Source organism: Saimiri boliviensis, chromosome 9, assembly GCF_048565385.1.
Source record: "Saimiri boliviensis isolate mSaiBol1 chromosome 9, mSaiBol1.pri, whole genome shotgun sequence".
NCBI classification, from domain to species: domain Eukaryota; kingdom Metazoa; phylum Chordata; class Mammalia; order Primates; family Cebidae; genus Saimiri; species Saimiri boliviensis.
Window position 1 is genome coordinate 24,294,211 of NC_133457.1, and position 16,977 is coordinate 24,311,187.

General features: G+C 32.9%; 1 protein-coding gene across 7 annotated transcripts in view; it reads left to right on the top strand.

Moving 5' to 3' along the window:
- NMD3 (NMD3 ribosome export adaptor) overlaps positions 1-16,977 on the top strand; it is a 115,716-nt gene that overhangs the window by 12,332 nt on the left and 86,407 nt on the right. For 6 of the 7 annotated variants that reach the window (XR_012519160.1, XR_012519161.1, XM_074405595.1 and 3 more), the window contains exons 6-16: positions 501-629; positions 920-1,010; positions 3,947-4,025; positions 4,559-4,655; positions 6,160-6,277; positions 7,300-7,445; positions 11,016-11,128; positions 11,937-12,009; positions 13,864-13,970; positions 14,656-14,726; positions 15,185-15,295. Coding sequence is in view for 5 of the 7 variants with exons in the window: in XM_074405595.1 (XP_074261696.1) it covers positions 501-629; positions 920-1,010; positions 3,947-4,025; positions 4,559-4,655; positions 6,160-6,277; positions 7,300-7,445; positions 11,016-11,128; positions 11,937-12,009; positions 13,864-13,970; positions 14,656-14,726; positions 15,185-15,295 (1,135 nt within the window). In the remaining 2 variants the exon portion in view is untranslated. Of the gene's footprint in view, positions 1-500; positions 630-919; positions 1,011-3,946; positions 4,026-4,558; positions 4,656-6,159; positions 6,278-7,299; positions 7,446-11,015; positions 11,129-11,936; positions 12,010-13,863; positions 13,971-14,655; positions 14,727-15,184; positions 16,412-16,977 lie in introns of those variants that run through there. The other variant, XM_039480321.2, reaches the window with a different exon arrangement.

Genomic DNA, 16,977 nt, shown 5'->3' on the forward strand with positions numbered 1-16,977 from the left:
GGCATTGGGTGGCATTTGCCTGTAGTCCTAGCTACTCAGGAGCCTGAGGTGAAGGATTGCTTGAGTACGGGAGGTGGGTGGCATGTGCCTGTAGTCCTAGCTACTCAGGAGCCTGAGGTGAAGGATTGCTTGAGTACAGGAGGTGGCGATTGCAGTGAACCAAGATCGTGCTACTGCACTTCAGCCTGGGCGACAGGCAGAGTGAGACCCTGTCTCAAAAAAATTATATACATATGTAAAATATACACAGAATATTCTCACTACCACTTCAGCTAAAGGAAAATTTGAAATGGTAATCTAATAAATCTTAGGAATTAAATCTGTATACCTTTCTTGAAATAGTATAACTTATTTTTATGCCTTTAAATTTGAAGACATTTGATGTGCTCAAAGCATTAATGGAAAAAGTTTAAATTAAATATTAAAGGTTCTTTTAAAGAAAATATTTGTTATTAAACAAAACCAAATGAATGAAGGAGTGTAACTGTTTTCTTTATCAGGTGATGAATGGTGCTATCCTTCAACAAGTGTTTGTGGTGGATTATGTTGTTCAGTCCCAAATGTGTGGAGATTGCCATAGAGTAGAAGCTAAGGATTTCTGGAAGGCTGTGATTCAAGTGAGGCAAAAGGTAATGATAGAAGATGATGAGTGAGTCCTATGTCTTATATTTCATCTATGTCAGTTATATAAGACAGCTAGTAAAACCTCCTTCCCTTCTTTCTAAATCCTATGGGTACCAGGGATAGTCTAGATTCCTGAAGCATTCACCTTTGAAAATAGATCATTATTACATTTTAGATAATCTTTGAAGATCATTATTTGAAAAATCAGTATGCTGTATCTGTAGATGGTATGTGTGTGCTGTACCTATAAATGACTTTTGGGGGGCAATTACTGATCAAATAATTTATATTTTAGACTTTACACAAAAAAACTTTCTACTATCTGGAACAGTTAATTCTGAAATACGGAATGCATCAGAATACACTTCGTATCAAAGAGATTCATGGTGAGTTAAAATTTAAAAGCATTTGAAATGATGTCAGATTTTTATTTCAACTTACCTAAGTAATTTTGTGTTTACTGATAACATCTGGATTAGTACTGTCCGAAAGAATTTTCTGTTAGGGGTTAAAAAAAAAACTTAGTTCTTTATCTGCACTGTCCAGTATGATAGTCACTAGCCACATGTGGCTGTTGAGTACTTGAAATGTGGCTAGAGCAACTGAGAAACAATTTTTAATTTTCTCCTAATGTCAGACATTTTTTTATGTTTCATACCCAAGTATAATTTTTTTTGAGGTTTCTGTTTGATATATATGCATACATACTTCTGTTCAATCTTGCTGTCAGTTATGTGAGTGACACTGAGAAGAGTTAAAAAGCTTACCTTCTTTCCACCTAGCATTTAATTAATCTTTTGAAGTTTTTTAAGAACTTGACCATTAAGCCATCCAATTTGATATCTCTTAGACGATATATTTTTAGTTTCTTTTGTGATATTCATCTCTCAGGTATTCTACCCCTGAAGTCAATTTTAATAGCATTTTCCAAGAAAAGCCATTTCTTCTAGCTTTTTAGATTCTTGGCATAAAATAGAACATATTTATTATAATAAATCTCATCCACAACTATAGTTATGTCCTCTTTATTGTTCCTAATATTTATCATTTCTTTTTTTCTATTCACCTCCCCTTAGTCAGACTTGCCACTTTTATCTATTATGTTGGTTTTATCAGAAAATTATTTTTAGTTTTATTTTAAACAGTCTTATATTTTTCTTTGTCTTAATTTCGTTTTTATCACTGTAATTCCTTCACTCTCTTTAGTTCTGTTTTGTTTTAATGAATTGATAGCTTAATTTATTTTTAATTCTAATAAATATACTTAAGCCATAAATTTTCTTCTGAGTACCATGTTGGGTCTGTAGCTGGTACTTACAGCTACCTTTTTCCACTGCCCATTGCACATTTTGTTTGCTGTAAGCAAGCTCCCCAGCTGTTTGATTCTTTTGGATACATACTTAGGTGTGGAATTACTGAGTTCTATGGTAAATTTATGTTTATAATAAGAAACTGCCAAACTGCTTCAAAGTGGCAGTACTGTTTTAGATTCCTGTCAGCAATATTTCTCCATATTTTCCTCAACACTTGTTACTATCTTTTTTGTTTATAGCCATTCTAGAGGGTGGTATGAAGTGGTATCTCATTTTGGTTTTAATTTCCATTTTGTTAATGACTAAAATGTTGAGCATATTCTGGATACAAGTCTCTTACTACATATATGGTTTGCAGATATTTTCTCCAAAATCTCTAGTGTGTAGGAGAAAATTCACACTAGGTATTCTTAATGGTGTCCTTTGAATTGCGAAGGTTTTAAATTTTGATGAAGTCCAATTTATCACATTTTTTCTTCTAATTGTGATTTTGGGAGTATGCTTAAGAACTGTTTGTCTAATCAAGGTCACAAATATTTTCTCCTATGGATTCTTTTAAATGTTTTATAGTTTTAGGTCTTATATATATTTTTGTCTAACTCTTTTAAGTTAATTTTTGTGCAGAGTGTGAGATAAGTGTCTAAATTCATCTTTTTCTATGTGGATATTCTTTATCCCAGTGAAAACTCTGTCCTTTCCTCAGTGAATGCCTTGGGTCTTCTGCCAAAGGTTTATTGACTGTAAATATAATGGTTTATTTCTAGAATCTCAAGTCTATTCCCATTGATCTATATATCTATCCTTAGGTTAGTATCATGCTGTCTTGAATACTTACTAAAGTTAGTGAGTTTTGATATTAAGTGTGTAATGTTCATTTTTTTAATTATTTTGGCTATTCTGGGTAATTTTAGTGTTGGCTAGTCTGGTAATTATATTTAGCTGAGTCATTTGCAAGAATATCTTTAATATTTCTTATGTAGGTTTGCTTTTGGCTATTCCTTTCTTGATGATTCTTAGTGCTACTGCTTTGTGATGAGATAATGTTGTCTTTAATAATTTCTACTGTTTGCAATTTATTGAAATTGTTTTATTTTTAAAATCTTAGCGCATGATTTGTTTTTTCTTCTTTCTTTTCTTCTTTTTTTTTTTTGAGATGGAGTCTCTGTCTCCCAGGCTGGAGTGCAGTGGCACAATCTCAGCTCACTGCCACCTCTGCCTCCCAGGTTCAAGCAATTCTCTTGGCTCAGCCTCCCGAGTAGCTGGGATTACAGGCGCCTACCACTGTGCCTGGCCAATTTTTGTCTTTTTAGTAGAGATGGGTTCCACCATGTTGGCCAGGTTTGGTCTTGAACTCCTGACCTCAGGTGATCTGCCTGACTCATCCTCCCAAAGTGCTGGGAGTACAGGCATGAGCCACTGTGCCTGGCTTGGTACATCATTTTTAAATGAATATTTTATGGATGTTTGAAAAAATATGTATTGTTTCTTAAAACTGTGTTATATAATCTCAGTTATCTCAGTCTTGATAGTTGGTTATTCAAGTTGTGTGAATTGTTACTATTTTTTGTCAATTTGATTATTTTGGTTTTGAGAGAGTCTTATTACTGTCCCTTACAATGATAGTATGTGTTAATATTTGTTAATTTTTTCTTTTTCTAGTAGTTTTTGTTTTTCATATCTCAAGTCATTTCCTGTTATGTTCTTGCTAGATTATTCCATTTATTACATAAAACAACTTTTTTTGTTCTTTGTTTTTCTCTCCCCCTTGGCCTTGAGTTTTACTTTTTCTAGAATTAAAATTCTGACTTCTGTTTTTATTTGCATTTATCCGATTTATTGTCTGTCATTTTGCCAAACAAGTCTTAAATGATATCTCTAATCTGTTGTGACTACAGTATAATGTTTTCTAACAACTTGATTTTGTTTAAAGTAGATACAATTTATAATGTCATATTAGTAGAGGAGAAATCTATTTTTCAGAATTATTTTCATATGGCTTTTTCTTAAAGATGGCCTGGATTTTTATTATTCCTCAAAACAACATGCTCAGAAGATGGTCGAATTTCTTCAGTGTACAGTTCCCTGTAGGTATGTTCTGGACCTGAATGTGACTAAGTCTAAGGACCTGGGAATGGATGTGGGTCACACGTATTCTTCAGGCTCAGACAACTTCTTATTTAAAATTGTAGGAGAGACACTTATACAATCAGGAAGCATATACTGGGTTAACCATCTACTCATAGAAGTGTTAGGACTTGTGCTCCAAAGATGTGGAAATTTTCATAGCTGGAGTTTATATTAAAAGGTACTATTAGTGTGAACAAAGATTTGCAGTGGGCAATAGTGTGGCTTTTAATAATGCTATATAGAAAGTCGATTGGTCTGAACATAGCACGTTCTAGAGGTTTTTGGTAGATAAGGTTCAGAACAGGTAAGGCATAGTCAGAATGGCGAAGGTTTGAAATGCAAGTGGAGGAAACTAGGTTTTACCAGAGCAGGCATTAGGAAGCCATTTTAGATCTTGGACATTGATGGTTTGATTTAATAAAAATTGATATTCCTGAGTCCATACAAGTTAATGACCTTTGTTTTTATATTACTACTAACTTTTTTCTTAATAGATACAAAGCATCACAAAGACTGATCTCTCAGGATATCCATAGTAACACATACAATTACAAAAGCACTTTTTCTGTGGAAATTGTTCCAATATGCAAGGTACTTTTTTTTTCATTTAATCCATATCTGTAAAAGACTACAAGTAATTAGTGGGCTTATATGTAGTTTGTAGCTCCTGGTTTCTCTCTAGGGTTGGTTAAAAATTTAGAATAAGTTCTTTAAGTGATTTCTGACATATTCAGCCTTGTTAAAAGATATTTTTTAAAAAATTATGCTTATAATTATAAATTGACAAACCTTTTGTTTTGGTTTATTAAAATGACCTAGTTACAGTTAATGAAAATCCATATTTCTTAAAATTTGTGATCCTATGAGCCTATATGATAGTTCAATGTAACTGAATAAAATAAATGATGTTAAAATCAGTATTAGTGAGCCACTTTGTGGGACATGTACAAACAAGATTTTGGCAAGAAATTAATTAAAGAATATTGTGAAAACGTGATCATAGAATCATGATTTTAAAACATAAGCTGAATAAAACATTTAAAAGTGTATTATTTCATTTCATTGCACTAAGATAAAACCCTGCTTCAAAAATTTATATTTAAATAAATATATATTTATTTAAAATTCAATAAATAGCTATTGAGCATCTATTGTATAGAAAGCTGTGTACTGAGGATTGTATAACTACAGGTCTCTTCCATTTAAGAACATTTATGTCAGTATTAAATCATGAAAAATGATATCTGCCTTAATTTATTGTGACCATTCTACATAAAGTTAATCTAGATATTTTAGTGTCTTTCACCTCATTCTTATCTCATAATAACTGAGATAAGCCATACATATCATTTTGAAGATGAGGAAATTGAAGTTTGAGGCGATTAGACGGCTTGCCCAAAGTTACATGATCACAAAATGGTAAAGCTAGGATTTGCACCCACATCTGTGTCTCTAAAGCTTCAAGGCCACATTGCTATTTTATAGTATGTACTAGGGATGAAATGATAGCTTAAAATAGGGTCAGCAAACTTTACTCTGTAAAGGGCCGGATGGCAAATTTTTTAACTTTTAGGCAGAATACTCTTTTGCAGCTACCCAGCTTTGCTGTTGTTGTGCAAAAGTAGCATGGATAATATGTAAATAAATATGTAAATGGCAGCTGTCCTTCCATCTCAGCCTCCCAAGTAGTTAGGACCACAGGCATGCACCACCACTTTCGGCTAATTAAAAAAAAAAAAACTATGGAGACAGGGTCTCCATATGTTGTCCAGGCTAGACTTGAACTCCTGGGCTCAAGCAATTCTTTTATACTGTCCTCCCAAATTGCTGGGATTACAGGAGTGAGCCACCACAAGCTCAGCCAGGGTTTTTTAAAGCATTATTATTAAGACAAAATGCCTGTCATAAGAGAGAATAGATTATTTTCAGTTTCATTAAGGTCTGATATCTTTTCTTTAGTCTCTTTGTTGATTGATAGAATTAAAAATAATGTTTTGGTTGGTCAAGTGCAGTTGGATTGGGTTTACATTTATGAGTGTTTATTGGATCATTATTTAGGATATGCCTTATTCTAAATGTTAGTTCTTATGCCTAGGATAATGTTGTCTGTCTGTCTCCAAAACTGGCACAAAGCCTGGGAAATATGAACCAGATTTGTGTATGTATTCGAGTAACCAGTGCCATTCACCTCATTGATCCAAACACCCTACAAGGTAAATTCTAGAAATGATTTGCCTTGACAATTTTGTTCTATATGCCAAGCAATAATAATAATTCGCCCTGTTAATTTTTCAAGCATTCTTGCTAATGTTGTTTTGAAAGGCTAGTTAAAATTTGTGCTATTGTTTAATCCAAAACACTGTGGATTACAAAGCTTTGATTACTCTTATATTTTTTATTTATGGAAATAATTTTGTTAATTTTACAAATGTGCTGATTTATTCCATTAATTTTTACTGAAGTTGACTTACCTCATTGAATTTTTGTGACTGTTTACTTCAGTCCATTGCCAAAATTTGGTGTCTAGCTAAATTTTGGAACATTTGACTTTTTGTGGCCTAGTGGAACATTTAGTTTGAATATGAATTTTAACCAGTTTTGTTATTATAGATCTCTTTTTAACATTCTCTTTATATAATATGTTATTTTTTAAAGAAGACAACATTTTGGTAGGTATCTTAGTATTTGGATGTACCTCCTGCCTGATCTTTTTCATATATTTTCTGTAATTTAAGTTTCCTTTATTAAGAAAATGTGTTTATTTTGATATTTTTCTGGAATGTCATTCATTGTCTTTATCAGTTAGGATGCATAAGTTAAAGATCTTACAATATTGGGATGGACAGTATCTGTTTGGTAGAACTAGTCTTTATTTCCCATAAACTAAGCAGCTACGAAGACAGATATGTTTCTAAAATAAAGTGCCAGCACGTGAAGCAACTGAACCACTGATTGATTGGATCTGATCTTATTTAAAAGGCTCTTAGCCATGTGGCATTCTGTTTATAGTAACTATTTAAGATATGTTTGACATCTGATACATTTTTCTTGTTCTTTGAGAAGTTTGGGGTTGGTTTATAGGAATACATGATGGCCCTAAGGAGTGAGTTAACACTAGTTCTGTTGATCTGCCGCTTCCTAGTTGGTATCTATGAGTTTCTTCTTAGTTAATACATTTGATGACTCTGAAATATGTAATTTTTCTTATATTTTTGTGTTCTATCCTTATTTTTAGTTGCAGATGTTGATGGGAGCACTTTCTGGAGTCACCCTTTCAATAGTTTATGTCATCCCAAACAGCTAGAGGAGTTTATTGTGATGGATTGCAGCATAGTCCGAGATATAAAACGAGGTGCGGGTGCTGGAATGATATCAAAAAAGGTAAGCTGCATCCTGCCTGCCAGTGTTTTGTTTTTTTTCCTCTCAGTTATTATTGTTTCAGTCCCTCTTTAAAAAAAAAGTGTTGGTGATTCCACAGTATGGAATATGAACCTAGCACCACATTAGGAAAAAAAATTATTTTTAAAATTTTGTCTTTTTAACGTGGTCATTGTGGAAATTATTAGACTTAGACTGTTAATTTATTCTTTTTTGTGTTGAAAAAATCTTTTAAATGTTTACTCCATTATTAAAAAAAAGAAGTATTTCTTTGCATTATTTTTTATAGAGGAGGACCTTTATTTTTGTAGTGGTTATCTTGACTTTTAAAAAGTCATCACCAAATGCTATCTACTTCAGTGTGCATCTCTCACACATAGCAGTATTTTTCTGCATAATGAAAATATTGTTACTGTACCTATAAAACATCCAACTGATACAGTATTCCCCTGTTATCCATGGGGATACCTTCCAAGACTTCTAGTGGATTTTTGAAATCACAGTAGTACCAAAATCTATGTGTATTGTTTTTTCCTATGTATGCTTACCTATGACAAAGTTTATAAATTAGGCACGGTAAGAGATTAACAACAATAATAATAAAATAGACGTTATAACAATATACTATGATAAAAGTTATGTGAATGTAATCTCTTTCTCAAAGTTACCTAATTCTACCCTACCCACCTATTTTTGGATAGTGATTAACTGTGGATAGATAAAATCTTTGAAAGTGAAACTGTGGATAAGGGGGGATTACCGTATTCAGATTTCCTCATTTGTCCCAAAAGTGTCTTTTATGCTTTGTTCAAACAGGTATTCAATTGGAGACCACACATTAAATGGGAATATTATACCTTTTACATCTCTTATTTAATAACAGTCCCCTTCTTTTTTCTTTTATTGGTTATGATACCAACTTCCGTAGACAACTAGCACATTTATCTTACAGAATATTCCACCTTCTAAATCTGTCTTCTTGTCTCCTCATGATGTCACTTAACTTGTTTCTTAATTTCTTGTATTTCCTCTAAACTGGAAAGTTGATCTAAAGGTTTGGTTACATTTAGGTTAAATTTCTCTTGCCAGAATATTTCAAAGATGAAGCTGCATACTTTTTATGATACCACATCAAGAGACAAGTAATGTCTGACTGTTTCACTTGTTAATATAGTGATAGTCAGATTCCTCCATTATAATGTTATGAATTTTTTTCCTACTGACTAGCAAGCCATCTGTGACTTAATACTATAATAATATGCAAGTGTCGAGTTCCTGTTATCTCTTTTTCTTCTGGCTTTAGCATCTGTTGATAATTCTTACCCAAATTATTTTATTTAGGGTTACAAAATGGTGAATTTTCTGTTTCTATTCTGCATGTATTAGCTGTCATTCTTAAGGAGTGCTTTTCATTATTAACTAAGGGCTATGTAGCTTTCCTGAAATGCTCCTCTGCATACATTCTTTTAATTAATTAGTTAATTTTAGGCATGATCTTGCTTTGTTGTTGGGCTGAAGTGTGGTGTGGCTTCATAGCTCACTGCAGCCTCAAATTCCCAAACTCAAGTGATCCTCCTGCCTCAGCCTGCTATGTAGCTGGGACCACAAGTGTGTGCCACCATGCCCAGCTAATTTTTTGATTTCTTTGTGGAGATGGGGTCTCCATGTTATTCAGGCTGGTCTCAAACTCCTGGGCTCAAGCAATCCTCTTCCCTTGGCCTCCCAGAGTGTTGGGTTTACAGGCGTGAGCCACATCACTCGCCCTGTGCGTAAATTAATTCTTAATAGCAAATATTTTTGGAGTAAAGAGTTGATCTAGGAGTCATTTCCAGTGGTGAAAATCAGTTTAGCTGGGCATTTGGTGGTGTTTCTCTTTGTGATTATCATTATGATCATATGAAGTATATTATATATTTGCTATATTGTTTTTTTTTTTCTTTTCTCTTCCTCTCTGTCTTTTCCTTTTTTTATTTTTTGTTTTAAAGAAACAAGTTCTCACTCTGTCTCTCAGAGCTGGAGTTCATTGGTGTGATCATAGGTCGCTATAACCTTGATCTTACCACCTTAGCTTGCTGCCACACCTGTCTAATTTTTATTTTTTAATTTTCTGTAGAGTCTTGCTATGTTTTTCAGGCTGATATCAAACCCCTGGCGTTAAGCAATCCTCGCGCCTCCCTTATAGGTATGAGCATGAGTGTCTGGCCTTTCCTTTCTTTTCTTAAAATCCTCCTTCAGAATGGTTCCTATGTTCCTTTGATGTGACTTTCCTAGTCTTTGAAAGCATCCTTGATTTCTGGCACAACATGGAAATTCCAGTGTTCCAAAGTCACATGTATAGTTTCTAAGCCTGAAATCTGAAATCAAGTTGTTTCTTCACAGATGCAAGTCTGGCTTCTTTTAATGTGACGTAGTATCTAGAGACTCCCAGAGTACTGTCCGTGTGTGTGTGTGTGTGTGTGTGTGTGTGTGTGTGTGTGTGAATAATGCTTCTGGAGACAAAAATAACTTGTGATACTAGGAAAAAATCAGTGGAAATGGAAGACAGATGACTTTGTACGTTTTATTTAAAAATTAAGTTAATATAGTTAAGGATAAACTTTCATTTATGATAATTGTAGAACACGACTATTCTCAGGCAGATATAAAACCAGATATTATATTTTCTTGTTTTTTTAAAAATAGCTAGAACAGATTAATAAGTTTACGAGCAGAAGCAGTCTAATAGCTGGAAAATAAATCCTGTTAAATAAAATTTAGTCTCCAGTAATTGACTTTTCCTTTGCAGTTCTTAAATCTGAGACTTGTCTTTTATTTTAGTTTCTCCTTCGACTCGACTTCTTTTTATCTTTTTCATTTCCTTTTCTTTTACCAACTGCAATAAGAAGCATTGATTCTTTTTATAACTTTGAGATCTTTAATTTTCTTTATAACTCTTAATATTTTGCTCTTAATCTCACTTCACTTCATCTCTGTTAAAGGTGTTGGCATTTTGGAAATAGAATTAATAGTTTTTTAGTTTAAAAAATTCAAACTTGGGATGTTGTTTCTGCAACAAGTATATATATGAATGATTGTGCTTTACGCTAGTAAATACCCAAAAAATTAATTTGATAAAGATTTGGCTTCTCTAATGGTTTACTACTAGCATTTCTAGGCTGTTTTGTCTGAACCCTGATTTTCTGAACCCTGTGTCAAGCAAGAGTTTGCTTGGAATACTTTCTTGATTTAAGATTCTCTTACCTTTTCAGTTATTTTGTTTACTCTGTATTGGCCCATCTTCCAGTGACATTTCTTTTGAAAATTACACTTTTTTTTTTTTTTAGGGACATTGTTAATGTTTTATAAAAGTCTTGAATAAAATCTTACAAAAAGTCAATGATTTATTTTTATGAATTGCTTGTGAGTCTTTCTGTACTCATGATTCAGTAATTTGTTAATTTTGACAGTGTTTCACATATCAGAAAAATTTAAAAAAAATTTCTCTCTTTAAAAAAAATTGTATTTAACTTTTCTCTGAGATGCTTTTAGAGTTATGCTTTAATTATTGAAGAGTACATTTTCTTTCCTCTAAAGCATACCCTCGGGGAAGTTTGGGTACAGAAGACATCTGAAATGAATACAGATAAACAGTATTTTTGTCGTACTCATTTGGGACATCTTCTAAATCCTGGAGACCTGGTGTTAGGGTTTGTATTATTTCAGATTTTAAACTACCAATTAGGATTGCAAATTTTCTTTGAGAACTAGCAAAACTACCTTAAATACTAATATCATTTATTTCAAAAAGATCCAAGAGTTCTTAGGAGCCTTATAACTCATTTTATTGTTGATAACTAAATTAAACTGGATTGGACAGAAGCCCGTAGTTACTCCATTTTGGTCATAATCTTAAAGAGTAATTTGTTCTAAGATTTTGTTAATTGAACCTTGAGGTTAAATGGCTAGATCCATATTTAGATGTTCTTTTGCAGATTGGATCTTTTTTATTGTGTATTTGCTACTGCTCAGATAACTCACTTTTAAGATATGACAACCATGTATACAAAGGGCTTATAAAGGCATAGATCAGTTCTTTCTGAATCAGAGCTTGTCAGTGAGTGTGTGATTAAACCCTCAAATATTACTTTTGCTTTTAGGATTTCAGTTTATTAGAGAATGAGGTTTTTTTTGTTGCTGTTGTTTTGTTTTGTTTAAAATAAACTAGAAGGAAACATCTAACTGAATTCTAAAGTTGGACTGTACTAAGTCTGTTTTGCCTCTTCTACAAATGTATGGCAAAGCAGACAATAATTGATTATAAGCGAAACTCAGAGTTCCTTATTATCTTTAGCAGCATCTGCAGAAGCGTGTTTATTGTATAATAAATGACAGAACTTTTAAAGTGGGAAGCATGTTGAATGTTTGACTTTTAGGAAGTTTTAGGTGATATCCATAAAATTAAAAGTTAACACAAAGGGTAAATGGTCATTAAGTTTTTCACTGTTTACATTTCAGGTTTGATTTGGCCAACTGTAACTTAAATGATGAGCATGTCAACAAAATGAACTCAGATAGAGTTCCAGATGTGGTAAGGCTTTAGATTTTTTTCTTTTTTCTTGTGTTAAAGAGGATGAATGTAACTCTTAGGGGTAAGAGGTATCACACTTTTGAAAATAACAAATTAATTTAGAGATTTTTTGAACCTGCAGATAAGGCATAATAGCAAGTCTTCTTTTTTTTTTTTTTTTTTTAAGAAATAGGAGTCTTGCTCTATTGTCCAGGCTTGTGTGCAGTGTCATTATCATCACTCACTGCAGCCTCAAATTGCTGAGCTCAAGTAATCCTCCCATCTCGGCCTCTTGAGTACCTGAGACTGTAGGCACATACCACCACTCCCAGCTAATGTTTAAAAAACGTTTTTTAGAGACAGGGTCTTGTTATGTTGCTCAGGCTACTCTCGAAACCCTGGCTTCAAGTGATTCTCCCACCTCAGCCTCCCGAGTAGCTGGGATTACAGGTGTCACCTGTCATACATGCCTGGCTTCGTTTTAAATAATTTTTCTTCGTGGGGTAAATCCAAGATATATTGCGATTTTTTTTGTTGTTGTTGTTCCTCTTCTAATCACATTTTCATTGTCAAAATAGCTGATATTATCTGTAGAGCAAAATTAAATTTAGCTGGGCACAGTGGCTCACACATGTAATCCTAGCAATCTGGGAGGCTGAGGTGGGTGGATTGCCTTAGCTCAGGAGTTTGAGACCAACCTGGGCAACACAGTGAAACCCTGTCTTTACTAAAATGCAAAAAATTAGCCAGGCCAGATTGCATGGACCTGTAGTCCCAGCTACTCAGGAAGCTGAGGCAGGAGAATTGCTTAAACCCAAGGTGGAGGAGGTTGTGAGACCGAGATCATGCCACTGTACTCCAGTCTGGGTGACAGAGCGAGACTCTGTCTCAAATAAATAAAAAAATAAATAGCTAGAAATGATGACATTTAGTATTCAGGTTCGTTTTTATTAGGCTCACTTTGTTTCATGTATATTATTCAGTTAAAAAGGCATTTAGAGTTAAGACTGTTATTCAAAGCTGAATATAATATCAGTGAAAAATAATCTCAGTCTCAAGTCTTGGAAAAGACTATTCTGAAAAATCTGTTAAGTTCTAACATGATGAGGTTAAGAATCATGAGAAACTGTGGATGAAGTTAGTATGAAAGACCCTGTCTCCTACTTGCTTAATCTTTTAGAATAAACATTGAATTCTGTAGCAGTGACTAAAAAAAAAAAAATAGAGCCATGGCAAATCAAGGATTCTGACCACCTGACCAGTTGTGCTTTTATTAGTTGATAAATTAGGAATGACAGCATAGTTGGAGTTTAAGTCTAAATAGGTATTTCTAACAAGGTCATAAGAGGAGATCATGGCAATCTTACAAGATTTTGTGTTTTGTGAAAGTATTTTCATTTATTCATTCCATAATTTAAACAAGTGTTCTAAGATATATTGTTGTGAAAGTTGTATATAGTTCTGTAAATGTTTATTGGTGGGAATAAGAGAGAGGATACGTATCTGCTTGTGATGTTCAGAATGATTTCTATGAATGGTAGCTGAAAAGGAGGTTTGAGTTAAAAGAAAACTGCAGTTTTTGTGGTTAAGAAAAATAGTATTCAGTCACTGAAAAATGTAGTTAGTAAATTTTACCAATTATACAAATAATGCTTGAATGCATTTTCATAAAAAGTTAAATACATGGAGAAAAATTTTAAAATTCTTCTTAACACTGCCTCTATCCCTACTCCTTTCTCCTTAGGTATAACCACCGTCATTAGTTTGGTGACTTCTCTGGCATTGCCATAACTTTCATTTTTTAGCTTTATTGAATTTTGTGGCCTCACGGTATAGTTCCCATTCTTTATAACTTTACAAGTATTTCTCTTACAGGTATTAATCAAGAAGAGCTATAACCGGACCAAACGTCAGCGTCGTAGAAACTGGAAATTGAAAGAGCTTGCAAGAGAAAGAGAAAACATGGATACAGATGATGAAAGGTCTCACTTTTCTTTAAATCTCTTATGTTGTCTCAAAGGAAATCTTTATGATAAATACTTTTATGTTATAAAGAAATAGCCATCACACAATTGTTCTTTGCACTCAATATTAATCTTGGATTCTAATCAAGGTATTAATGGAATCTGTAGAAGATGCTGTAAAGACATTTAACACAGATTTAGTAATTATTTATTGGTTTATGACCTAATAATTCCAGTGATAATGTAAACAATTTATTTGAAAAGCTAAAAGATAGTCATACTTTGCTTGGCAATGGGCATACCTTCTGAGAAATGCATCATTAGGTGATTTTGTTGTGTTAGTATCATAGAGTGTATGGCACGTCACTTTATAATAAATAATTACCTTATGAATATCACAAATCGTAAACGAGTACTTAACGGCTTGAGATAAAAAGGAAACAGCTTATTGATGCCAAGTGTGTTATTTCTTAAATAATTTAAGCAGAAATGAAGACAGTGTTCTAAAACAATTTATTGGATGATTCAAAAAGTGGCTTTAATGACGGTGAAGATGCCGATGTCTAAAAAAAAAACAGTGAGAGTTTATATAAAATTGTTCCATGAAATGTGAGTGGGAAACAGCAGTTTACATAGTTCTTAAGATGAAGAAAATATAACTGTATATTTTTGGTGATAAAATATTTAAATGTTTGTTTTATAGGCAATACCAAGATTTTCTTGAAGATCTTGAAGAAGATGAGACAATTAGAAAAAATGTCAACATTTACAGAGGTTGGGGTTCTAAGAGTATTTAAGTCACTTGTTCTGTACATAAATATAGTTTCCAGTATGAATATTTTGGTATCTTAAGCTTTGATTCTCATAAATGTCTTTAATTTATGCAACCACTCTAGTCAGACTTTTACCAAAAAAACTTGTGAAACAGTAAATAAAACTTAGTAAAATATTGTTTTCTATATTACAGTTAATATTATTTGCATCCTAGCTCGATCACTTAAGTTGCTCCCTCCTATAGTGGTGGAAGCATATTCACACAGTTATTCAGTTCATTCATTCAGTGAATATAATTTGGCTGCCTGCTATAAGAGACAAGAGCTTCTGACATAATATAGTTACATAATATAATAAAGAAGGTAGATATTTGTATACTTTGAAAATATGCTTATTTAATACTTTATATACATATGAATACTTTGTATTTATTTTATTCTCTTTGTATTTTTTTTTAGATTCAACCATCCCCGTTGAAAGTGACACAGATGATGAAGGAGCACCTCGAATTAGTCTGGCTGAGATGCTTGAAGACCTTCATATTTCCCAAGATGCTACTGGTGAAGAAGGTACATCAATGATGACATAATGAGGTGTTGTAGACTGTTTCCACATACATGGGCTTAAGAAGTTCGACAAGATTACCTTAAGTGTCTCTTCGATCTATGCCTCCAGATTTCAAGAGGAGAAATTTAGTTTTAAATGAATAAACATGATTGTTTTGATTGCTCACTCAAAGCAGTGAAAAGATAGATGGCTTTGAAGTTTTAGATAATAAAAGGTAATGAAGAATGGAATTATTATTAATATTTAGGTTATTTTACATGTGGAATTTTATCACTGTGCTTTTTTTATATGAGGCATTCTAGTATATTCACACAATATAGTACTCTGGATGTAAAAGCTCAAAAATTGTGATTCCTTGGACATTCACTAAATCTTCAAGCAAAAACACATTTTTACATTCATCTTTTCGTTGTTACTTTAGTGAAAGGCCATATGAAGAATGATTTTCAATATTAACTTGTTCCTTTGATCCACTTTACATCATTTTTATGTTCTTGAGGTAGGGAAATTAGGGTTCCTTATCACTGGACATTTAGGAGGCAAGTCAATCTTTTTATTTCCTTATAAAATTAATATCTTCAAAAGCTGTTAAACAGAGGGTTATCTAATTTTTATGGCAGTAGAAGGAAATATTTTAAATATTTATAGATTTTGTAGCAAATAGAGGCTTTTTATTTAAAGGTTAAGTAACAATTTGTTCTTTTGTTATTTTTGCCAGTTTAGGTCAGTAGCTGCTTATGTCATATAAATGTCTTCCTACCACATCAAAAATGTTGCTTTTAAAATTTTTGTTTATAAATTGAGATGGAATGAATTTTCTCTCTATAAGTTTCTATCATTGAACACATCACCATCAAAAAGAATATTAGAATCCAGCATGAAGATAATGACTAATAAAAATGAGTCACATTCTTTATAAAACCATTAATCAGATTTGAATGAGGAATGCTTTCCACATCCTTGAAAGAAAAACTGTGGCTTGGGTTTTTAAGTGTTTCAAGAATGAAATATTAAGATCCTATTTCTACAAGCAAGATCAGACTTAACTAAGTATGCCACAACTAAGAGCTAATTCATTCATTATATGTGTGCCACTAAATAAAGAGATTGAGCAAGTGCCACTGTGTGGAACATTTTTCTTTTTTTAAATACTGGACTCCCCAAATTTGAAGTTAGGAAGAAAGGCTTAAATTTTCTGGAGGCTTCTTTTCTGTCTGCATATTTCGTTAAAATTGTGGATCTAAAATCCATATCCTATCTTTGATGGTGGCCTAGTAGGAATGGCTTGTCCTAGTTCTTCAAAGGTAAGCTTGACAAAAGCAAGTTCTCACTGGTGGTCTGTGTTTACCTCTTCTATGTCAAGATATTTTAAAGCATGAAAATAAAACCATTCTTGCCTTTTTCCATGTCTTTGAAATGGTTGCATCGGTGTCGTATTTATATGAGAAAGTATCTTAGGCAATTTTCCAAAGTAGAATTGTTAATGTTATTTAAGTACTTGTATAATTTTCCCACTGAGAAATGTAGTTTCCCACTAACCGTATTTAATCTTATTTATTTAGTCTTACTCATTTTGATGCGCTGTAAGTATTGAAACTTCTTGGTTGAAGGATGTGACAAGGCAGATGAATGTAGCTGAGAGAAACACTGTCATCCAAGCGCTTGCACAAAGTTAAATAACCTT